The sequence below is a fragment of the Mytilus trossulus genome, chromosome 6 (genome assembly GCF_036588685.1).
Source record: "Mytilus trossulus isolate FHL-02 chromosome 6, PNRI_Mtr1.1.1.hap1, whole genome shotgun sequence".
NCBI lineage: Eukaryota > Metazoa > Mollusca > Bivalvia > Mytilida > Mytilidae > Mytilus > Mytilus trossulus.
The window spans coordinates 67,284,910-67,312,531 of NC_086378.1; the positions used below are offsets into that span (position 1 = coordinate 67,284,910).

A 27,622-nucleotide genomic window follows, 5' to 3' on the forward strand; every position below is an offset into this window, starting at 1 on the left:
GCCGTTGTTAGTCTTGTATTATTTTAACTTTTAGTTTCCTGTGTACAATTTGGAGTTTAGTTTGGCGTTAATTATCACTGAACTAATACATATATATATATATATATATATATATATGTTTAGGGGCCAGCTGAAGGACGCCTCCGGGTGCGGGAATTTCTCGCTGCATTGAAGACATGTTGATGACCTTCTGCTGTTGTCTGCTCTATGGTCGGGTTGTTGTATCTTTGACACATTCCCCATTTCCATTTTCAATTTTAATATTGAAATATGCTAGTAGTAGAATAGTTGATAATTGAGATATGACTATGTTATGGAATCGCCATTATAGGTTCACGATCTCGATCCTCTTCAACTAAAACTACTCATAGTCCATCAGCTGGTAGGGCAAAATTTCAATTCTGTGTTACACCCCTGGGTACCGCAATTTTTTTGTATAAATTTAAAGAGCAATATCTGAAGAATATTTTAAGAGTTGTTAGACTTATGAAAAAGTGTCCAAAAGGGTTAAAAGGGGACTTATTTATGGGTATATAAAAAATTTTGTTTTGTACATATTTACAGAAAAATGTAAATATAACCAAGTATTCAGTACTATTCTTTTTATTAAATGGAACACCTCATATCTTATTAAAAAGCAGGCTAATTTTGAATTAATCTTTAAATCGTACAGGACGAAGAAAAAAGGGGGAGGGTAATTTCCAAAAAGTCATGATTTTGAATGAAAAAAAGCATACATACTAATTTTCTTGATAAAATGGTATATGTTTTACATTGAAACATAGAGCAACATAAGGTTGTTGAAAAAACATTTCAAGGTAAGACACAAAAACATAGAATCAATGACAAACACAAACATAAGCCACCAGAAATGCCTGATTCTGTCACAAATTTATACATCACATTCATGAAAATACTCACATATTAAAATACAGAAAACTATCAGGGTTTCTAGATCTCTATTTTTTTATATTTATTTTTCAACAACCGAATCACCATATTTTAAGGTCAAGCAGAAGGTCAATCCACAGAATCATCATCAGTTTGGTCACATGCATCTACCGAATTATGATCATCTTCGTCGTCATCGTTAGCAATATCAACGATTTGATAATATTTATACATGTATCTATGAGCTTTCGAGCATTAACATACAGCTATCTGTTCAGGATAAAACTTGTTGAACACATGAACAACTTTTGTTGGCACCACCAGCTTTACATGAACAGCACATCAGATTTACCAAAGCATCAAACGCAGGTGGTTGGTCTAGCCAATTGATTCTGATCAAAGCGTTCTAAACAATCCAGTCATAGTTGTTTGGCAACATACCAGTGTTCTGTTTAAGAGGAGATTCTGAAAGTTGGCTTGTTTAATTTGCTTTAACATTGCATCTCTTGCATTTCAAAACGTTCTGATCTTTATTCAACTATCTTTTTAATTTCGTAGCCATACATAGAACACGAAAACCTCTCGAGTGTTTTGACAACACTCCACCAACCTCTTCAAAGGGTTCACCAAGATTTAATAGACCTTCTGAAAACTCCACATAAGGTGTGAAAAAGCCGAATGCTTTGCTTTTTTTCTTTACCAGTAAAAACACTTACTGAATTGGCGTAAAATCCTGGCAGTTTTCTACAAACATTCTCACCAAATTTAGCACCAGTGATTGCACAAACAATAACTTTCATTTATCTGTCAGAAAAACAATGTTAGAATTGATATGAAACTGTGAAAATAGTAAGCCAATACTTCCTTATCAGTGTCAGAAGGTTTTATAACACTGGAGTCTTTACCTTTGTCAGGTGCATGTTTTTGCATTAAGAAACATTTTTTTATCTCCTCTTCCTGTTTGATTATAAGCTAAAATCATTCTACGCTATTTCATTTTCAACATGTATTTTGTGGCACATACTTCCATGTGATACAAATAAATCAATAAATTAAAGTGTAAATGTATAGGATTGTTTACTATTTTCCAAACCAAACAATTCAACAAGAGCAACTTTGATTCCCCCCACTAACAAACATTTCTTCCATTCCACACGATTGTGATGTTCTAGAACTTACCGAAATGATTTGTCCACCCAAGGACCTGTCGTTCTAATTTCTTTATGAATATTGTAGGATACTTATCAGTGACAAAATCAATGCAAGGCCTCTTTTCGAAACTTAAAGGATGATTTTTAAAATAATAATTGCCAAATCAGAAAAGTGCTTGGTATCCTAGTAATGGATTGAATAACTGCCATGGCATCAAATATCCACATTCTTTCCTAAGGAATATCCCATCAAAGTTTGCAAGAGACATTGGAATACGACCTTATTCAAACTGGAGGACGTATCGCATGACTAACTATCTTGTCTTGGCTATGACAAGCAGGAGATATTTTTTTTTGCATCTGCTCTCAATGTTTTGTTGTTCTAATCAGCAATTAACAGCTTGCCTTATATTTCCTTTTTTAAAAATGTAAGCAATGATTTTTCCAAAAGACCACCCAGGACAGATTTTAATTTTTCATTACATGCGTACCATCAAAGTTTGCAAGAGACATTGGAAGAGGACCTAATTCAAACTGGAGAACGTATCGCATGACTAACTATCTTGTCTTGGCTATGACAAGCAGGAGATATTATTTTTTTGCATCTGCTCTCAATGTTTTGTTGTTCTAATCAGCAATTAACTGCTTGTTTTATATTTCCTTTTTTAAAAATGTAAACAATGATTTTCTTTTGAGTATTTTGAAGATATCGGTTGACTTTTGAATAAGCCGTTCCGTAATGAAAAATTCTGAAGCAAATTTTCCCTTTTCATACGCGTTTAGAATGTCGCACATTAATTCCGAAGAAGCAACAGAACCCGATAACAAGCCATATAACTTCTCATATGTTTAACATGGATTTGGACAGCTTTGCAGTGTCTGAAACAATTTCAAAACATCAGTTTCATCTCGCTTCATTCGAGGTTTTCTGAGTTCTTTTTGGGCGGATGTTTCAGGGTTAACCATTCCTACTAAATCTCGACATTTTAAGGATATTGGAGCTCTTTTATGTGAATTTAGCAACCAACGTTTATCAGAATCTTTATTTAAACTGAAACCAAAAAAAGCCATTAATTTTGTATCTCTAAGAAACCTAAGAATGTAAAAAGTATTGCCCAATTCCACAACTGACTATATGACGTTCGTTCAAAACGATGTGTGTTGATTAAATGACTTAACAATCTTAAGTCAATCACTACATAGCTTAAAACAAAATGTAATCAAGCACACCTTTATTGAGTTCGATAGAGTGCACCTTTTCTGAATGCAAAAAAAAATCACCTTAATTTGTATTTTTTTCATAAATATTTCGTTGCATATTCACTTTTTAAAATAATTTGTCTCACAAAAACAACATAAATCGACAATTTAATATTTGTTTTCAGTTGCAAATTGATAATGTTGATAATGGTTAAGTGTGAATACAGTGTACATGTTGTATACTGAATCAAAGACGGTAATTTGGTGATTTCCGGTATTTCACCAGTAATTGCACGTACATGTATTTTATTAAAATAATTCATATTTTAGACAATATTTAAATACTGCAAATGATTTTAACATTGCATAATGATTAATTCTCAAGTTTAATTAACTAAAACGGGTAATTGTGTAACGAATTTCTTTATGAAAGGAGAAAATATGCCTTAATTTGAACCCAAAAAATCGAATTGTTTTTTATGTAAAAAAACATTTTTTGTAAAACAAAATATCTTCCGAGTTACATTTGATATGATTGATTTGTATCTGTTTCAGTTGTTTAAACCTATACTTTAATTTTTTTTAATCGCTTTATATTAAAAATTTTCATTAAAAATTACTTAGTCGTGATTGCTAAATGAGGAGATTACATGTATTGAAAGGGACGTTTTTAAACCTCTTTTGGACACTGTGTTTTTAGTCTAACACCTTGTATTTATCAATAAGATAATGAAGTTGAATTTTATCCAAAACAATTGCGGAACCCTGGGGTGTAACGCAAACTCCTTAACTAGAGCCCTTTTTAGAACTAGCTGATGGACTATCAGGGTATAAGTATTTGTGGCTTCTATGCAGATCAAGGAGTAATTAAAATTAAATAGAATGTTAGTCCAGTACAATATGCGATTTTATAATTCTATAGCGGTCAAAAGTAAAATATATCAAAATTACTGAACTAGATCAAATCGCAAAATCAAAATCTTTAACAGATCAAACTAATAGATAACAATTGTCTTCTTCCTGACTTGGTACCAATATTTTTCTATGTAGAATACGGTGGATCTAACCTGTTTTTTGTTAATCTCTGTCTTATTTAGTTTAAGAAAACAATCGGCAAACGTAGATCACAGTAGATTCCATCAGAAATAGCCATTGTCATTACAGAACTTTTATTCCAAATATATCCAAAGCAGTATTGTCATAAGAAATGAGAAATAAATTTTCTAAACACTGTACTTATTCCAATTAGACAAGCTGTGATTAGTTTAGTTCAACATTCACAATTACCTATACCGATATAAAACATAACAAACAAACATTGTAGTTAGTATTTTATTGATAATAATTGATAACAGGGAGGTGTTTTACGCTTCTATTGATTCGGATAATCATTGCTCGTTATATTGATCCTGGAACAAATAATGCGACTTTTGTGTTCTCAAGTCATTTTACAATCGGAGTTGGATAAACCACAACGCATTAATCAAACTGTGTCTTACAGCTTTGTTTTGTTTTCTTCCTGGAGTGTAAGACGCTATACTAGAAGGTAAGATAAATTACTTTACTTATTGTTAATCTCAAATATTTTTCGTTTATGTTTGCATATTTTTGCCCGAAAAAAAATATGAATTGTGACTTTTTTTAAACAAAAAGCTCTGTCGTTTTACAAGTTTAACTCTGAGTAATTACAGACATTTTTAGATTTAAAAGAAACACGATAGGGTGTGATTGCTAAATGAGCAATTTTTTGACCATGGTAAATATCGGTTTACTCATCCACACTCATTTTGTTAATTTAATTGTTGTGCTGACATGAAATGTCATTGATATGGTCCAGTTATATTCATAAATTTACTGTTTACAAGTTTTGGAATTTTTTGAAATACTAAGGCTTTTCTACCTCAGGCATAGATTACCTGAGTTGTATTTGGCAAAACTCTAAACATTTTGGTTCTCAACGCTCTTCAACTTCGTACTGTATTTGGCCTTTTTAACTTAGATTGGAGTGGCACTGATGAGTCTTTTGTAGTCGAAACCAAATTTCGTTCTGGTGTCTATGATGAGTTTATTTACTCATCCTCATTCATTTGTTTTTTTAATTGTTACATACATACCAACCATTACTTTTTGAGGCGCTTCATACACCTTACTTGTATTGCAGATTGACACCCATAGACCGTCAAATCTTTATTTGAACTAAAAGTAGATTATTTATATACCACCATATTAAATGATAAAATAGCACTACACCATTGGTCTTGTTTAGCGACTAAGTCTCTACATTTTGAGATAGATTGGCATTTAATATGTGAGACTTTTTATTTGAATAAAACAAAATAAAAAAGACTTGTATATGGAATACTCGTTTCATAGATAACACTGATATTTTCTAATTGTCATAAATACTTTCCCGTCTAGTTTTCTCGGACTATAACTTACCGATTTAGACTTATAATCGGGTTTGCATTTACGTGAGCTGCATGTAGGGTAGAACATGTTCTCCTTACCCCTTCCGACGCGCATGGGTCTTCCCTTCTATTTGGCTTGGTTCGAATCGTATTGTCCAGTCTCTTGTTTTCTATGTTATGTATTTTGTAATATTGATTGTCTATTATTCTTTTCTTTTTCTTTTTTACTCATACAATGCCAGATTACTTCGACTTATGAACTCGAATGTCCCTTTGGTACACTCTGTTTTAACAAATACCAAATATTTGTTTTTGTTTGAAATTTTAGTATAGAGCCTATTGAATGAACATAATTTCGTTATGTTTTTATTTTGAATTCACACAAGTACACCTCTATTGCAATTAGCAAATGGCTTTGTTCATAAAAACATTCGACAGTTGAACACTAGCTAAAGTATGTCTTATTCGGTATATTAAAATAGTCGGAAATAGACGTTAAATTTCCTGTTACATGTAACTACAAATTAAATGGCACATATCAAGTCTTTCGTTGTATGTCTAGGTCATATACTGCCTTTTTATCTAAGTTATTTCCAGCTGTGAATATATCTTGTATAACTAACAAAGTTTAATGTTTCTCTGATTTATAGCCAAAACATTTGCTGTTTCTCTGAATATTCAAATGTACTTTTATATATCAATGTAATCTCTTCTTTGATAATATAAACACAAAACATTTTCTGTGAAATCAGAATTAGGCTTTTTCGAGAGGATTTCACGTGATCTTTTAATGTCTCTTAACAATGATAAACAACGATTAAAACATAACTATATATTATCGTGCGTTATCTATATAATTCTTTACAAAACGTGTTTTTGACTTAGTTTCTGTCAATTAATGATAGCTATAGGAGATGTTAATTGTATTATCTATACTTCTTAAGGGAGAGACCGTTTCATTGAGCGAAACTCCTCTGAAACCATCATAAAAAGTCGGAAATATTTCAGATACACCGTTTGAATGTAGTGTTTTAAGGTTCATAGTTTGTCTTTCAAACAATCTTTTTGTCCACAAAACTCGCCAATATTTTAGAAAATATCGAAATTTGGAGACCGTTATCGATCCGTGTACAATACATTCTTACGCATGCTAAGTGAACGTAGTGCCCGCAAAATTTTAAAACCCTTTCAACATTTGTCCAATAATAACGCGTTGTCGCGGTCAACTTCTTGTAGTAATAAAAACATAAGAATTTGATCGATCAATGCTAATCTGAATTTCACTTGAACCTATATTACACAAATCGAGATTCATTGGACATCTTACAGCCTTCGATAGTATGCATGTTTCGTGCTGTGACGATATTAAGAAACTCCTTGTATTATCTGTTTTTAAATATTGCACTTTCGAACAAAATCATTCCTTTGATATATATTTCGATAAATGTCCAAACTGTTTTTTATAACACTAAAATCTATAAACCATTTCATTTCATTAGAAATTTATACATTGAAAAAATTCTTTGCTTTTAGAACATTATTTACCATATTGTCCAACATTATATTTTCATACAAAAGTCAATAAATCTTCGATAGATTGAAGATGGTAAATGGATTCGTTCCAATAATGTTCTTCTTTATAATGTCACAGAGATAGTATCCATGACAATATCGTTTATTATAGTTGTTTAATTGGGAATGTTAATTAATTTGTTATTTAATGTAATTATTCTTTAAGTGCTATCAAACTAATTATTTTGCTAATTGAAGTACATTCATAGTTGGATGTTAAGTGTGATGTAAAGAAATCAAGCATCAGATAATGGCATGACTAGAACAAAGTCGTCATTCTAATGGTAAATCACTGCTCTGCTGAGATTTGAAGATTACATGATAAACCGATTTAAGTCTTAAATGTAGAAAAGGAAATTCTTATTTTAACACGATGCAGTCAATAAGAAGCGATTCAAATCTTCAACAAGATGCATGTAGATGGATGTTCTTTGTTTATTCCCTCGATGCTAAATCCGCATGATCAGACAACTTAAATAGTATGTCACTTCCATCTTTGTCAAATCAAATTATTAAAGCACGCAACGATTTTGATAAAAGGGGTTTCGTCAGCTAAATATTTTTTTTCTGCAACAGTTAAAGCAGATATAAAAGTAGAATAAATTTCGATTCGAGGCACACTTTCGAGATTGAATCTTATAATTAAAGAAAATGTCTTTACACAGCCGAGATCACGACCACTTGCTAACATTTCATTGCTATTTAATTGCTTCCAAAAATACCAGATTCCTAAGATATTTATTTCTTGAGCTTTAAAATCAGTCACCTACTCAACCACATTGAGTATGCAACATTGGAGCCTCAATTTCAGATTAATGGTATGTACATTTACTTTAATTTTAAAATATTTGATTGTCGTTGATTGTCTGCTTACCAAAATTCCTGTACTAAATCAGGAATATAACAGTAAGTTGTCATCCATTCGTTTAATGGATTTGAGCTTTTGATTTTACCATTTGATTAGGGAATTTCCATAGAATGTTATTGAACTTTTTAAGCTCTTTTCTAAAATAAATTAGTGAAAAGTATGGACAAGATGGACAAAAATATAATTTCTTTTGGATATCGGTTCGACAAGTACACATCGATATGTCTGGAATAAGCTGAAGTTACCAATTTGATGTATTTTGCTCGAATATGTTTTCCTCCTCGAAGAAGGTCCCAAATATTTGAAATGAGAATCGAAATATGAACACTACTGATTTTTGTCATACCGACAGTACCATTTTTGTGAAAGAGGAACGAAAGATAACAGAGGGACAGTCAAACTCATAAACCGAAAATAAAATGACAATGCCATTGCTAAAATTGAAAAAGACAAACAGACAAACAATAAAACACATGACACAATATAGAAAAACTAAAGGATAAACAATACAAACCCCACCAAAAACTAGGGTGATCTCAGGTGCTCCGGGGGGAGGGGAGAGCAGATCATGATCTTGTAAATGTGGGACATCTATTGGATTGTATTCACTTTCCGACCAGAATAATGACGTGACATGGAATATTTCGTGAAGATAGAGTGAATGCTTTCTGCATGTTAAGAACCCCTGTAATGTTTTCTTTAGGGTACCGTAGGTGACCGATTTTAAAAAAAAACTTCTGTCCTCTCCATAAAACACTAGTTTTGTAGTGGCAGTCAAAATGTATTCCTCCCGGGCGGCCTTTATTACAGGACATATCTGTTGTTTTACCAATTCATAGTCACTTAATCAATCACAGAATTTCCCCTACTTTTATAAACATTGCTATTATATCTGTTTATATGAAATGCAAATTATTTTCCTAACTCTTTATTTAGTCAGAAAAAAGTACAGTTATAAGTTTTTTCAATGGATATACCATTCACGAATATTGTTTCTTTCTTTGGAACGAATGCTATATAGGTACTGCTCGTCCATGACATGGATACCATATTTTTTTTCTCAATTAGTCACCTTTGCCCCAGGCCGGATATACAAATCATGGATAGGAACTTGATTTCAAGATGGACAACAAATGCCTATTTTATTCCAACGTATTTAAATCCTAGGAAAAAGTGAAACGACTTCATCTAGAATGCTAATATATTTTCCTGATTTAAAACGCAATCCTGTTATTGATAACATTCTATAACGTTTAACTAGTTTGGCACTCTAATTATTTTGATCAGAGCGTCACTGCTGAGTCTTATAAGGATGAAACGCGCGTCTAGCGTATCAAATTAGAATCCTGGTACCTTTGTTAACTATTCGCACTAATTCACGTGCATTCACCATTAATGTATTAGATGATCATTAACGGTAGTAATACCGAAGTTCACATAAATAAAATTAGCCATGTTATTGGAATATAATTGGTTCTTAAGTGATCTTGTACCCATGTTCTTTTGAATAAGCAAACATTTGACTGAAACATAAATTGAATATTTGATTTATGTTATACCTTTACGGTAGCTGTAACTGAAGTTTCCTGTAAACAGGTGCTTTATAAGTGTGCTAACATGTTATTAAAAAAACACACATTTTTTCCATAAAAAAACATTTTATTACACCATCACATATTATATTACCTCCCGAATTGAAAATTTGCGTTTAATTGAAAATCTAGCAGATATTAACTAACTATGTCTCTTACTGTGTAATTGCTCTGTAAAAAGGATATTAGGTCTTTAAGAAAAGATATGTAATCAGGTTATTAGTTGTGATAACATAGTATCAAAGATGATAAGAACATCATAATTACATCCAGTTATGCCTTCTATGAGTTTACTATTATCAGTAATCTGTATTTTGTAATAAACTGCAAACTCATGTCAGACGTTTTACATTTGAGTGTAATTAAGATCTTTCTCCGTTTAGAATGGGGAAAACTAGAGGAAAACTATCCTTCTAGATTTTAATGATAAATCAATGTTTGATAAAGGAATGCAAATCGTTTAATGTAATCTTATGATATCCCTTCATAACAACTTATACCAATATAGAATCTTCTTGGTTGATAAGTTTTATAGCATGATCTAACGTTGTTTTTTTTTATTATTTTTCGAACGCCATCACATGTTGATTGACCATTATGGAAAAACCGTTTCACAGATGATATCGGATATGTTCCTTACGTCGTAATTACAATCCCCTTCTCTTTCATGACAAACCTAATAAGACTCTTAACCGGTTTTGTTATAATATGAGAATACAGTATGCTTACTTCGACGAACGATAGAAGCAATTTTTTAAATACATGTGACATGTGACTGTTCCCACTCGCCTTATAATTACAGCCCCTCTTATTACAGGTCATGTTAAAACTGGGGATCTAAACATAATTCAACATGAAAATCTCCGAAAGGTGATTTCTCTTGGTCCTAAGTTTAGAGAACCCCAACACATTAATTGGAACCATAACTGCAAAATATTTATGGATTCCATTGAGGACTACACCAGAGCATGGGTTAAGCGAGAAGAAGTTGAACTGGACACTTTGTCAGAATGGGTAAATACTATCAGGTCTCTGATAGAACGTCGCATTCAGAAGTTGAAAATCTGAGTGAAAGATCGACCAAAGTCCGTTTTCAGAGACAAAAAGGCCATGAAATGTCTTTCAACTATTCATGATAAGTATGCTGTTGTTCCTGCGGACAAAGCTTCAAATAATATTGTCTTTGTATGCCAATCGTATTAATACGAGTGTCTTCTAAAATAATTGGGTATAACGGAGCACTCAGGTAATCCCACCTACAAAAACATATCATTTGACAAGGATGAGATTTTAACAAATCATAAGTCCTTCATGGCTTTAATAAACATATTCATTGAACACCAAATCGGAGGACTTACCTTGTTTGTATTGGATACCAAAGTTTCACGATATATTGCTGGCTCATCTTCATGTTCCACTAAATAATTGTTCATTTGATTGACTAGAATTCTGTCCGCAGTGAAAGAGGGTCTTCAGAAATACTGTGAAACTGTTTACTCGCGTAGTGGAATTAACCATATGTGGATTTTTAAAAATTCTAAAAAACTTCTAGACAATTTTAAATCTCGGTCTTTTTCTGAAATTAGTTCCATCAAAACTTTTGATTTTTCAACCCTGTATACCACCATTCCCCATGTAAAATTGAAAAGAAATTATCCACAATGCCTTTCAACATAAAAATGGTAGCATACGCTATAAATTTATTACTTTGGGATTTCATAAGGCATATTTCATTAATAGTGACAAACAAAAAGGTAAATCATGCTACACGGAAGAACAGGTGGTCAGTATGCTGGAGTGTCTCATCAACAACATATTTGTTGAGTTTAGAGGAAGATTTTTCCAACAAATTGTCGGCATTCCTATGGGAACAAACTGTGCGCCTCTTCTTGCCGACCTCTCATTTTATATGAATCGGAGTTCCTCCAGACACTTGTCAAAAACAAGAGGATCAAAGAAGCCAGATTATTTAATTTCACTTTCAGATATATTGATGATGCTCTTTCCATAAACAATCCGAACTTTTCTGATTGGGTTCCATTAATATATCCCCCAGAACTAGAGATTAAAGAAACAACAGACACGGCTTCCACCGCCTCATTTTAAGACTTATATTTCGAATTTGACTTTACAGTCATCTCAGTTCCAGAATCTATGACAAACGGGACGATTTTAATTCTAGTAGCAATATACCAACTTCACCTGCATATGGGATATATATTTCCCAACTTATTCGATATTCAAGAGCTTGCAGCTCCTACTCAGACTTTGTAAAACTTTGTGAAACGTCATCAGTGTCTGAGTAGAAAGTTGATGAACCAGGGGTATGTAAAAAAATGTCTCGTCCTTTTTCTAAAAAAAGTTCATCGGAAGGTACCAAGACCTTGTTGATAAATATTCCGTGTCAACTTCTCAAATAATACAAGATGGTCTTGATGTATAGATTCTGCGTACTGATGTTGTTTATCATCTTAACAACTTGTTTTATTGTTCTTTCATTTGTCTTTGTTCAATTATCAATATTACTTTTACTGTTGAATGGGTTTATGTGATATCCGTTTGACGTGGCTCGGTACTTATACATCTCGTCAATGTATTTGTATTGGCTTTCACCTTTTAGTGGTTTGTTTTGTATGTGCGACACTTTGTATTTCTTTTGTTCTTACAATGTGACTCTGTACTTTAAAAGATCCCGTAAGCATGTCAATGATATTGTTCTATTATATGTCATTAATATATATTTCTATTATGAAGTACTATATACATTGAACCACAAACGTCAATATCATTCTATCGCGTAGTGGAATCAACTAACTTTGGATTCTTATAAATTATATAAATAACTTTTGGACAAGTTTAAATCTCTGAAAATTATTCTCACAAACTTTTGATTTGTTTAACCCTGTAGGCTAACATTGCCGAATAGTATGTAAAAAAATTATTAAAAATGTTTGTATGCACATTGAACGACAAAGTTATGTGACGTATAAAAATTTCTGACGTCAGACACTCAAAGTATTCGTAGATAGTAGATGTGTTTGTGTTCTGTTAAATTTTTCCTTTTGAAATTGTTATACGATGATGACTAATGTACCCATGTGTTGACTATTTTGTTTATTGTGTCTGTTTGTTTAACGCATCAATGTAGATAAACGGAATTTGATGAGACTGTCATTATAAAGTGAGAGGGTTAGCGCTATAGAACCAGGTTTAATCTAGCATTTTCTACATTTTAAAATGCTTGTATCAAGTCAGGAATATGACAGTTCTCTTCCATTCGTTTTTGATGCGTTTTGGTATTTGATTTTGCCATGTTATTATGTACTTTCCGAATTGATTTTCCTCTAAATTCAGTATTTTTGTGATTTTACCTTTTACACTGATTCAAAGAATAGCTCCATTAGTGTGGTCGGGTAAGTAATGAACTCAAACTCATTCAATATGCAAATCATAGGAAACGAGAAACTTCAATACAGTGTAGCAATGGTAACTTGTGTACATTTTTTGTATTATAAACTCACATTTTACTTATCATGATTGAACTTTCACTTTTCTTCACATGCTGTCAATACTAATTTAATATCAATCTGTATTTGTAAAAGTAAACCTAAACTTATTATATAATAATTAGAAAAAAAGTAACATTCCAATATGATTGCTCCAAAAACGCGATAAATCTTAATCAAAACAATCTGCTGTAATTTTAAAAGTAAACACTTTGAAACCAATTCATCAGCCATTTTTGTTGTTGGCTACACTTTTACATACTTTAAATTAGATATACATATGCAGCTTTTATTGTTTAAATGTTCGTTGCATAATGTTTGTAACGTACATTGAATCTTTGCATCTTATTGCTATTGTCCACATAGATATCAATAGATTTATTAAAGAAAAATCTGAACTCCTATACGTATATATTGCTTTCATGTAACCAATATTGGACTTTCAAAACGTTTCCGACCGAATTGCTAATTCGAAAACATTTCTGGCACAATAGGAAATAATTATACAAAAAAACTATTTTCCTGTTTGTGGTCTTAGCTAGGTAATCGCTCAGCAGTTTATTATGACAAGATTATTACTTTTACTGAGACTGTCGTTCGACCGACGCCAAGTTTAATAGATTTTATTTTACGACTTATCAACAACAGTAGTTCAGTGTTTCGATTATGCGTAAATTGATTCCGATAAATACAGTATGCGTTCCATTGAAGAGAACGATGTGTATAATTGAGGACGAAACAAGCGTCTTATTTATACATTACATATTTGATGGCTTCAGAAAAATATGTTTGTCTGAAGTCGGCACTGAGCTGTCTTAATAATGTTCAATTAACGCTCAATTTGTTATACACAGGCTAAGTTCACTGTATCATTCGTTTTTTATTCAAGTTCCATGTATCATATTTTATTTACTAGTATTTAAGATCACTGTGTAATACATTTTGTCTATTTAAGTTCACTATAGCATATATTTGTCTATATGATTTCACTGTATCATATTTTTCAATTTAAGTTAACTGTGTCATATTTGTCTTATTAAGTTGATCACTGTTTCATATTTTCTCTATTTAAGTTCACTGTATACCATTTTGTCTATTTAAGTTCAATGTATTACATTTTGTCTCTTTTGGATTATTGTAAAATATTTGGCTATTCAAATTCCCTGTATCATGTTTTGGCAAATAAAGTTCACTGTAACATATTTTGGTTGTTTAAACATGTTTTAAAATACCCCGGTCTCTTTGTACCTTGATTGTATCACATCAGATTGTTTATAAAGTGATCATGATTGTTCTTGTTCCCTTACTATACCTTTGAAAAATTAAGTTTAATGATGCTGAAGTACATTAATCTTAATTATAGCAAATGACATCTCGAGTGTCATGAAAGGTTCCTGGCGTAAGAAAACAATATATCATGGAACCTTCAATCGAAGTCTTTTTGAAATCGCACTTTTTAATTGACAGTCTTGATATCATCAGGCTTCAAACAGATGTCATGTAGGCTTGTGTCTTCTGGTTGTTCAGATGTATCGATTGACTGATATGACAAGAAAAATAGTTAATTATTTCAGTATAATAACTGCCTATATAAGCATGAACTATTTTTGGGAAAAGTGAACGTATGCGAAAACTTGCTTTTATTATTTTGGTTGGTTTTTTTCAAATTGTGTTACACGTATACAGTTTTTTTAAAGACTTATAAACAGTTTAACATTTAAAATATCTGACTGTGTTATATGTGTCAACTTTTTACAGAGCTGAAATTGAAATGTTTCTATGCCAATATACATGTATCTTATTTAATCGCTACATAGCCCGAACATTGATACAGAATGTAATCCATAAGTGGTACATATTGGTATATTTCCACCAATACGGTTTGCAATGAAGTGCAATGGTAGGGATATGTATTTGTTTTCTTTTTTTTCTCTCTCTCTTTTACAAATATTGTATTGAAATTGAAGTTAATAGAACACGACTGTGTGAGCAGAAATGCATTCAAGAGGAAACCCTAATGGTTCATAAAAGAAATATTTTAGTTAAGACTATCTGAAGATGTTACGTCAAAAGTAAAAAAAACAGAACAAATCAGAGATTGATTTTTATTAAAGAAAAAAAATCATTTAACGTATTTGCTCCTAGTAACCTCTATATATTTGCTAAACAAATATGATACAATTTGTATTTGATGGAAGATAAATGACAAGAGCGAGATAAACACGTGATTGAAAATCAATAATTTAATTTACATTCGATTTACTGTAAGTCAACCAATCTTTGAGTCATACGTCAAACTGCCAGTGCATCGGAGCCAGGACGGATTTTGAATTAATTTTTATGGTTATTTCAGTTTTCATTATTTTCCAGAATTTAAGAGTTGTGCCCGAGGTGGTTTTACAGAAAATGATCTAACTTACAAAATAAATAGATGTTACCTGTTTTCCGCTTTCATAAACTATGCACTACAAAAAAAAAGAATTACATATATTGATGATTGTAGAAAGGAATTGTGTTCGGACTTTAACCCATGTAATGTTAATATAAATAATAAACACGGACAGCGGTCTCAGATTGTAGAAAGTTTAAAATAAATAATCATAGATACCAGGCTAATAACTTTGTATGCAATACGTATATGCGCATTTCATCTACAAAAAAGACTCATTTGTGATGCTCAAATAGGAAATGTAAACAGTATTGCATCTAGGACAAACAATTCCGTAATGTTTTGTCAAATACGACTAAACTAACCTATTCGTGTGGTAGAACTTACAAATTATAGATGTAATATGTATTAAAAAGAAAATGTAAAAAATCTAGGATGCGACTTTTCTCATTAAAATAAAAGTGAAATAATAAAAGAAGGACGAAAGATACCAAAGGGACAGTCAAACTCATAAATCTAAAACAAACTGACAACGCCATGGCTAAAAATGAAAAAGACAAACAGAAAAACAATAGTACAAATGACAAAACATAGAAAACTAAAGAATAAACAATACGAACCCCACCAAAAACTAGGGGTGATCTCAGGTGCTCAGGAAGGGTAAGCATATCCTGCTCCACATGTGGCACCCGTCCTGTTGCTTATGTGATTAATAAGTTAAGTACAAGGTGTAGTCACATATGCACATATTATGTTTTAGTAAAAGATAAATTTTTACTTTTTTCAGATTTGAAGATTTAGGTAAACTGATAATTACTCTATGTTTTATAAAACTTCTTACTGTTTGAATTTCAAATTCTGAAAGAGTTCATAGTTCTGAAATATATATGCATTAGAAAATAGTTTTGCTTTTCTTCCAATGTTACATAATTTAATAAGACACAACATGTACACGCTTATATCCTACACACTACGGAAGTCATCTGTGGTGCAGAATATGCATACTTCTACCAGAGATCAGTTTATTGTATTGAGGGAATCGTGTTGCTCATCTAAATTTTTCTATGTTGTGTTTCGACTGTATGTTTTCTTTGCGTCGTTTTTATTTTTTCGACATGACGTTGTCAGTAAAGACGGTTTGTTTATGGTCACTAGCTTGAATGTTCTTTTGGCATTTTAAGCTTTTCACTTAAATCTGAGTGTTACATATGTCTATGAATAATCTAATTATATTGGACTGCATGCATAGAAACTCTTATCATTATAAGAGATATATGTCTTATTAGACATTAAATGGATGTTCTTTCTGTTTTTTGTTTACCTATTACTACCAATTAAGATACTTTTATGAACGCAGTTGGAGGTTTATTAATAAAACATCGCATTTTATATCTGCGTATTTGAAATCTGCTATCCATTGACATGACGATGACAAAGCAGAATCGTCATACGTTCTCACTTTTAGGTAGAGGCAACATTAGTATACCGCTGTTCGACACAACAGAAACACAACATTGACATTTAACACACAGAGAAACGAAATATAATATAACAATGGCCATTTCCCGGAATTGGGAACTATACCTGTCATCGTAATTTATCAAGATCAGGTTTTATTTTTATTCGCTAACTTTCAAACAGGATCTGATATTTTATGTAGCGTAAATATGAAGATTTACGTAACAAAACATTACACCCAATTTCTTAAACTCTAATGTCGCAAGAAGTCTAATGGGAAAACCCATTTGTTTATGTCCATAGGAGTTATGTTTAAGCAAGTTTTCAACTTCTGATTTTTTTTACTTCTTCTCCACACATATGTTGCTACAATTGAGATCTGCAGTTTTAATTCTCTAATACTATTTTATACATGTACTGATGTCGTCTAGAGTTGTTTTTCTGCAACTTTTGGTACAAATGTCCTTTCTGATTATTTGTGCGTGTGTCTGGTGTGTTTGATTACGGCAATGACCTTAAGACATAGTATATGTTTATACATCTTGATTTTTCTTAACGACAAAGGATACTGTGGTGTCAAACAATTATATACTTACAAGTTCTTGGACAACCTTATTCATTTTACTCTTCTTTTGGAAGATGCAACTGTCCAAAGTGTTACTTATGACTTTATATGTGCACCTAGTTACTGTATAACCTATTGCAGATAATTTATTTTCTAAATAATTTTGTAAGTTTGTGCTATGTTAATTCAGAATTTTGTCCGATTTGTGGTTACAATTTGTGGTAAATCTAGATAAAAAAAATCCAGTTGTTAGACAGAGTTAAATATACTTAAAAAACAGAATGTTATCATACAATGAATGTTCTTATTGATACAACTTTCTGTATTGATTGACATTTTATTTGTAACGTTTGGAGGATAGGTTTTCTTACCAAGCAATTGGTATTCTTATGAGAACAAAATGTGCTTCCTTAAAAAAGCAAGTCAGCTTGTTATTATTGCATACCAATTGTGCACAAGAGTTTCTTTTGGAGACAAAATTATCTACACAACCTTATCTCAGACAAAATACATCTTGTAAAATCCTTTAGTTCTAATGATGTGCTTCTCGTTAAATAACTGACATTGTGTGATAATGTATCATACCTTGCAATAATTTAATATATTGGACACTACTGACATTAGAAGGTCCGTTCCATATATTGATCTTCTACCTGTTACTGAGAAACATATATACGACTGGAAACTTGAAATTATAAAACAACGTCATGTTTCAGATTTCTAATAACCAACGTACCATTTCTTTTCAGTAACATACCATCTGTCCCAGTTTATGTCGCTAGCTTTTGGATTTTATGTTGTTTTTTTTTGTATTTTGAAAAGTATCTATGAGATTTGAACTTCATCAACTTTTGTTTTTGATATAGTATACAGACAACTCTCCATTCATTATTGGGAAGTAAACGCTTTTCCTCTGAGGTAGTTAGTATGCATTTTGTTCGCTGACTTGATTAGTTCTGGTCTGTTTGTTTGCAAAGCGAGTCGTTTGATTTAAATTCAATTTTGCTACATCAAGAATGATAAATGAAATCAAAATGTATTTAATTGAACGATTCCTCCCACTTACATTTAGATCTTTTTTATGTACTAGACCTCAATGATTGCATGAAGTTAAGTCTAATTAGATTCCAAATTATATACATAAAATTGAGAATGGAATTGGGGAATCATACAACTTCATTCTTGAACACTGAAATTAAATGACAAAGATTGTATTAACAATCTTTCGAAAGCTTTCAAATGAGTAAAACAATTTTTTAAATCAATTTATACTATTAGAGTCTTAAGTTAAGCTTACCACGCAACACTCTTTATCCATTCTTTTATGAAGATACATTGTATATGATAAAACACCTAAATGAGCGTGTTATGAACATTTCTTTCATTGATATGAAATAAGGCCGTATATTTCATGTATTTGTTTCCATTTTTTCTTTACAGTAAATTAAAAATAAATCGATATTTTTTAAATGTGGACATGTGACGTAATAAAATTCGGTAATAGTATTCTTTCACACAGGCAAACATGTCTAGCTTTCAAACCTCAATTAATATTTAGTACGGTATATTCTATTTCAGATTTTGTAATTGATTAATTGGGTAATGTATATTGCGAAGTATAACGTGAATATACTAGAGACCCTGCGATGTAGAATTATTGTGGAATACACTGTGATAACCAAAAAAATGTGTACGATTGTATTGCACATGGATTTACCTAGCTTGATATAAATGAATCATAGCACTTCTGTGTTTACCATTTGCCCCATTGCATGACACTTTCATAATTCTTCATTACGCTCGTTCATGTTCATACTTTAATGGCATTATTAACAGTGGATTTGCACCTTACACAAAAACTGATACAACAGAGATTGTAAAAAGAACGACTGACGACGACATTACACAAGTTGTCCGATCACCTTAATGAGTTTGTATTCCGATTAGAAGTGTTATCTTTTGTTCTCACTGACTACATGTTTTCAATTATTGAAATACTAGAATGTCTTATGATCACTTACATTATCAATTCTGTCTTTTTTTTATTATTGGTTGGCAGTTTTCATGATTTAACAGGAAGAGCTTGTCTGGTCGACGCATATGGCCTCGCTTCTACTAAATTTCATCTGTTTCCTTAATTTTGAATAGGCAAAAATTTGATTGGAACATGCTGTTTCCTGAATTAACATCCAACACTTTACAATAAAGAACGGAATGAAAATGGACGATCGCAATTGTATATACGGTTATATATATGTACACGTGCAGAAATACATAAAATGATCAATAAATGAAGTGCGTCTGAAAACGAAACAAAACAAAAAACAATTGCCATTTATACATATTAAGCAGATGCATTTATCTGAAAGTACGATAGCAAAAAACTTCAATCCTGAAACTAAGAACAAAATGTTTATATTTTCAAGTCTTTGTAATTGCATTTATTTAATGATGACACAATTAGAGATGTCTTATTTTTTAATTAGTTGCATAGTTGTCAAAAGAGACACGAAATAAATTTTGTACATGCTTGTTCTTTTCGAAGAATTCTCTATTTAAATACTATAACTGAATATTCAAAATTTGTCTTCTGAAGTAGTTAGTATGCATGTTCATGATGTTGTTCGCAGATTTAATGAATGTTGGTCTGCCTGCTTGCAAAATGAGTTTATTGCTTTTGAATTCAATTTTGATTCATACAGTGAGGATAAATTAAATCAAAATATTTGTAATTGAGCGATTTTTTTTACACTAACGGAAACACTTGTTTTTCATTTGATTGCATGAAGAGACGACATTTTTAGATTCCATATCACAGACATAACTTATTAAGAAAATTTAATTTAGATGTCATAAGTTCATTAACATCCTTTCTAAAGCTTTCAGGGGAATGAGTAATAAAAACTTTTCTAAATCAATTAAAACTATTTTAAAGTGTTTAGTAGAGCATTAGAAGCAACACTTTTCAGGTATCATTTATATCAAGATATAATATGGCGAAAAGCGTTGATGAACTTGTTGTATAAAAAAATAATTTTAAGCTGTTTATTTGTTCATCTTTTTTTGTTTTAGTACAAAAATCGAAATCAATCAAGGATATGTGTCCTGTCTATACATAGATAACGTAAAGTTTCAAACGCTCACATTTCAAATAATAAACGCTTACTCAGGAGAAACGGCGTGCCTTAAAATCAAATTAAATATTTAATACAGATATCTTATTTCAAATTTTGTAATTTCATGAATCTGTAACTTTTCAATTTGAGGTATAATGTAAATATTACAGAGAGACACAAAATGTCGATTTATTAAATATAAACTGAAATATTTACCAAAGGAATAGATTATCTCAGTTATATTTGGAAGAACTATTCGGAATTTTGGGTTCAACTGCGTACTATTTCAAACTTTTTTTTCATTTTTGGTAATATCCATTTGTCTGGCTTGGTACTTATACATCCCGTCTTTGTGTTATGGAACTATGGTAACATTTAGTATTCTTGCTTTTGTAATTGATAAAGTTTTATCAATATATATATATATGTTTATATAGTAATTAATAATTATAACACAATTTGACTGTTGTACTTCTGTTTTTGTCATTTTTACCGATTATTTATGTTTGTTTTGTTCACACATTGCTATCAATATGATACAATTTTATACCAATGCCATACTAGTAAGAGGTTTAGCTAGCTATTAAACCAGATTAACTCCACAATTTTCCTCATCAGGAATGTCAACAAAATGGCTTTATCAAGTCAGAAATAAGACAGTTGTGATCTATTCGTTTGATGTTTTTGAGCCCTGGTTTTGCAATTTGTATAGGGATTTTACGTTTGAAATTTTTTCTTGGAGTTTAGCATTTTTGTTATTTTATTTTTGGCTACTTTATCAATGTATTGTTACTACAACTGATAAACATCTATCAGCCATAATTCATGTCCATTGTATATTGTGTTTCAATCCTAGATAAAGCTGATGCTGAAAGACTTATTACACGTTCAATAGTTTTAGTAGTGATGAAGTTGTAAATTAAAATACGGGATTCAATTCTGAAAAACTACTTTTTTTACATAAATCTATAGGACTTAAGTGTCTCCTCAAACTAGCTGTTCCAATTGCACCATAATTGATAATAAATGCCGTGATATTGCGTAGATAAATATGCTCACTGAAAACATATTTCTTTCTTGATACATGTATAATTAGGCTGATAAAGCAGTGATGATACAAGCCATGAATTGTATACAAGACGGAATGCATTTACATGATGATAAATATTATAACACCTAAAGGTTTTGATTTCAAAACAATGGTTAACCAAAGCACAATTCAATTTTTGCAGGACTTGTACAACTGTACAATCCAGTTACGACAAACTAAATCGATTTTATTGAAGCATCATTGTCCTGGTATTGATTCAATATTGAGTCGATCTTTTATTCTATAGTTAAACCAAATATATGCAAAATTGTTAATTGAAGAGTACTCACATCTGCTGAGTTCTTGAACATGTACTAAAACCCGTTTATTCAATTCAATAATCAATACAAAGTACACATTAAGCTAATGATAAAGTTATTTTATTTTAAATTGAAAGTAATAGTTAAAAAGAAGGTCGTTACACTGATCGACGTTCCAGCGATATACATTAAATTTGAGCATCAAAATCAATCGTGCAAATGGCAATTGTTAACTAGTAACAATGATACATATTTTAAACCGAAATTTCTTCACTGATATTTCAATATGGATTTAATTTTGCCGTTTAATAAGGGATTTTCCTTTATAAATATTTATAAGAGTTCAGTATCTTTTGCTATTTTTTTTTACCATTGTTTCAAATATGCGTTCTATCTAAGGTAATGAAATATTTCATTACTATCCATACGTTTTCATTATTGAAATGTTTGACTTTGATGATACAATTTGATTACATAGAACCATGCGATGTCGTATACCAATTATACAGCACCCATAACTAGAAACTAGTGGTGTCCTGTAATGACTGGTCATGTGTCGATTGTTACAATATTACTATATTGTATGTAAAACAAAGTAGTCGTTTATACTAGTGCCGTTATAAGAGACAAATGCTTGCAAACATACTACAATACCATTGTTTTTTTTATCTTTTCCTTATGGTGTACTGTTACACCACTGTACCAGATTAGAGATTGGTTTTAGCGCTCAAATATTCTTAAGCCTACCACATTCTGAAAGTGCCTGTCTCAAGCCAGGAGCTGGTAGTTCAGTGGTTGTCGTAGGTCCATGTGCGTCATATTTGTTTTTCATTAATTGTTTTATGATAAATAAGTGTGTTAGTATTCTTAATTACATTGTTTTGTATTTTTAATGTCGGGGCTTTTTATATATTTATCAAAGGTACACAAATTATAACTTAGTACACCAGACGCGCGTTTCGTCTACGTAAGACTCATCAGTGACGCTCAGATCAAAATAGCTACAAAGCCAAACGAGTAGTTAGTTGAAGAGCATTGAGGACCAAACATTCTTAATACGGCTAAGGTAATCTATTCCTGGGATAAGAAAATCCTTAGTGTTTCGAAAAAGTCAAAGTTTTGTAACAGGAAATTTATTAAATAAAGACCATTTGATTGATATTCATGTCAACACCGAAGTGCTGACTCCTGAGCGGGTAATATCCTCGGGGAAGAAACGTCCAACACCAGTGGCATCGACCCAGTGGTGTAAATAGTTACCAAAGGTACTATTCAGGATTATTATTTAGTACGCGACCGACCAAAATGTATGAGTTTTTCTTATTGTTGAAGATTGTACAGTTGCCAATAATTGCTAACATCAACTTCATTTGAACTCGAAGGGATTGTTTTCAATGTTGACATGAATATCAATTTTATGGTAATTTTTATATATTTCCTGTTTTAAAACTTTGAATTTTTCGAAAACTAATGATTTTCTTATCCTAGAAATAGATAACTTTAGACGTAAGTGGCATAAATTTTTTGAAATGTTGGGTCCCAAATGATTTTCAACTTTGTACTTGTTTAGATGTTGGACTATTTCGTTCTAAGCGCCGCTGACAAGTCTCATGTAGACGAAACGCGCGTCTGGCGTATAAACTAATAATACTGGTACATTTGATAACTATTTACACCACTGGGTCAATGCCACTGCTGTTGGACGTTTCGTACCCGAGGGTATCATTAGTCCAGTAGTCAGCTCATAAGGTTTCGACATGAATATTGATTGTGTGGTAATTTGTATAAATCTACTGTTTCAAAACTTTTAATTTTTCGAAAACATAAGGATTTTCTTATCCGAGGAATAGATAACCTAAGAAGTATTTGGCACAACTTTTAGATATTTTTGGTCCTAAATGCTCTTGTTTGGCTTTTGAACTTTTTCGATATGAGCGTCACCGATGAGTCTTATGTAGACGAAACGCGCGTCTGGCGTGTTAAATTATAATCCTGGTACCTTTCATAACTATTAACACCGCATGGCTGATGCAATTGCTGGTGGAAGTTTCGTTCCCGAGGGTATCACCAGCCCAGTAGTATGCACTTTGGTGTTGACATGAAAACAAATTTGATGGTCAAATTTATAAATTTTCTGTTATAAGATTTTTGATTTTTCGGATACTAAGGATTTTTTTTTTATCTCAGGAATAGATTACCTTAGAGGTATGTGGCACAAGATTTTTAAATGTGGTTCCTAAATGCTCTTCAACTTTGTACTTGTTTGGCTATTTAACTATTTCGATCTGAGCGTCACTGATGAGTCTTATGTAGACTAAACGCGCGTCTGGCGTATTAAATTATATTCCTGGTACCTTTGATGACTATTTACACCAGTGGGTCGATGCTACTGCTGGTGTACGTTTCGTCCATGAGGGTATCCCCAGCCCAGTAGTCTGCACTTTGGTGGTGACATGAATATAAATGTTATGGTCATTTTTATATATTTCCTGTTATAAAACTTTCAATTCTTCTGAAACTAAGGAGATTTTCTTACTCCAGGAATTCCTCAGACAGATTTAGCAAACATTTTTAAACTTTGGGTCCTGAATGCTCTTCAACTTTGTACTTCTTTGGCTATTTTATTATTTCTATCCGAGCGTCACTGATGAGTATTGTGTAGGCGAAACGCGCGTCTGACGTATTAAATTATAATTCTGAATTTTATATATATACCTCATTTTAATATTTTTAAAATCGTTTAATATAAGTGGTTTTAATTTCACCCTTACAGTTCGAGGGTATATGATTCATCATTGTGTTGCCGAGTACCGTATCTAAAAAATAAATACTAATCCAGCATTGTATATTTTATGAAACGTGTTCAGAGCATCAGGTTGTTTTACAAAAAGTGTTCACCACTACCGATAACATAACTTGGTGGAGCTTAGATATTACATTTGTAAATTATGATACATTCCTGTAAAAAAATATACTCTAATGTTGCATTGTATACATGTAAACAGTGTTTAACTGTGTCTTTTGAATATTATATAATCAAATAGCTGCGAATTGTAACATTTTTTATTTTTCTTAAATGATATTGTAGAACAAAAGTGACATTCTTTATTAACATTATTGGCTGTAATACAGAAGTCTTCCTAGTTTTGTTTTTCAATATTCCTTTATTAATCTAATAACGTAGACATTATTCACTATACACGAACATGGCAAATACTGACTTTTAATCACATGTCATATTTTTTGTCAATACTTTGTTTAATTTTATATTCTGAATTTTAACCAATAAAAATCTACATAAACAATGAGTGCTGGAACTCAATATTCAATACGCAATTAAAGTGTATGGATTAAAGGCAACTTGACGACATAGTGGTTAGGGACTGGTTTATTATTAAAATCGACCGCAAATAATATCCTAAGATACATGTTCAACCGAAGCTTAATTTTATGTTTTAAAATATTTACTGAACTGTAGAATTGACGTACTTAGTCTGAACATATGGTTGATACACAATATGTGAAATGTGAAATGGATATTTAATATCTGTCCACCAACTCGTGATGGTGTCCGTAAAATTTACGAAGGGGAGATCATGAATAAAAACTTAGGCCCGGGAATATCGTATCGATGGGGAGTGTAGCTCGCATATTTGTCAATGGCATTACATGATTTGAACCAAGGGATTCCGACTATTTGAAAACAGTATAAAACATTATCTTTAAATAATCCTCACAAATAAGTCCATCTTATCAAAATGTATCACTTACCATGATTGGGCCTGGTTTCATTGATTTTTGGTCCATGTCATCTGTCATGAATATTTGAATGATTTAACTATAATGCCTCTTTGTTTTGTTTTGTAGATTGGAAATACAAAGGTGCAATTGACAAGTTAATGACGACAATGTCATGCAATGAACATTTCTACATTATATTATTCATTGCATAACCATTTCAAATTCGTTTCCTCAAAAAAGTCTAATGAAGATACCAATGCCGCCACAAATTGATTATACGTGCAATCTTCTTAATTTATTACAAACAAGGGATTATTGAACTAATTGGAGACGCGTACATTATTACTGGACTTACGCCTTTGTATTCAACAGTGCGTTTTATTGTCAAATGATGCAAATATTAGCGTATTCGGCAATGGAAAACAATGTGACCGTAAATAATTTTAGTTCTTCTTCCGTGAATCATTCAAGGGACAATCAACATATACAGTACTGCTGTGAAGATGATCCTGACCAAATACAATTTGAACACGTGGTCAATACATATGTACCGCCAGTTTTGATCATTCTCGGTACATTTGGAAATGTGTGTACTTTATTGGTAATGAGAACAAGACCATTCCGGCATTATCCAATCGGGTTCTATATATCAGCGTACGCTTTAACAAGTTTGTTGACGCTATATTTATTTTTAGGTTCAGAGTGGGTAGCGTTAGTAGCAGAAAAACGATCTATAGACAGTCAGGCAGACTGGATATGTAGATTATGGCAATTTTTTAGCCGAGTTGTAACATATTCTAGCATTTGGTTTGTTGTTTCTATGACAATCGATCGCTATATAACGATCTGGCATAGGAAAAAATCATCAAAGATATGTACTTTGTTCATGGCAAAATTTGCTACTATATCAATCTTCATTGGACTTATTGTTGTAAGTGTACATGCAATGTGGACATATGAACTAATGGATGGTTGTTTTTTCTTTCATAACGATGATGATTTACATGTTGTTATCTGGCCATGGATGTCAGCGAGTTGTTATTCATTCATTCCATTAGCTTTAATCATAACTTTTGATATATTAATATTCACGGGACTATGTATAAGAAATGTACCGGAAGAAACTGACAACGAAATGACACCGATGGTACTGACGCATGCCACTCTAGTTTTATCTATGTTTTACTTTTTGTTAGTGCTGCCACCTACTGTAATAAATATTGTTGACCAAACTTATCCGCCATCATGGCTGCAAAAACCTCACTTTAGATTGCAGTTGGCTAAAGCTCGAGTTATCGGACACTATATGGCGTGGACAAATACTGTTATTGTATTTTACATTTGTATTCTTTTTTCTCAAACTTTTAGAAAACAAGTTAATAATATGCTCAAATCATTGATATTTTCTAAACCGGACAGGAGAATGTATGAACTTCACCATGGCTCAGATAGTAGTGCCAGTCAAATGGAAACGGAAATATCTGTAACTCTGGTTTAAACACACTCTTTATTTAATGATAAATTGAAAGCACTGGCTGACAAAAATTGAGTATTTATGTAAACGTTGAAAGATGTCTTGTCTTGCTATGAACTTGGATTGTCATAAGCTTTTTTATGCGTTTACACGAGCAGTAGAAATGTTGTTGTTTGTTAACGTTATGTTTTAATGTTATACTAATAAAAAATAATGTGATTCCAAATGAGGGACGATGTAATTTTTATATGCTAAGCTATGCCGTACAATCTAACAGTTTAATTATAGTTCCAATACGTTTCATAAAGGTAACTGTACAACATGTTGATTTTACTGCAACA

At 31.7% G+C, this 27,622-nt stretch overlaps 1 protein-coding gene across 1 annotated transcript; it reads left to right on the top strand.

The window, feature by feature from the left end:
• Window positions 1-4,659: 4,659 nt before the first annotated feature.
• Window positions 4,660-27,622, top strand: LOC134721717 (C-C chemokine receptor type 3-like). The gene is made up of 2 exons (XM_063584895.1): window positions 4,660-4,788; window positions 25,934-27,622. The coding sequence occupies exon 2, from the start codon at window positions 26,196-26,198 to the stop codon at window positions 27,303-27,305; it is 1,110 nt and encodes a 369-aa protein (XP_063440965.1). The 5' UTR covers window positions 4,660-4,788; window positions 25,934-26,195; the 3' UTR covers window positions 27,306-27,622.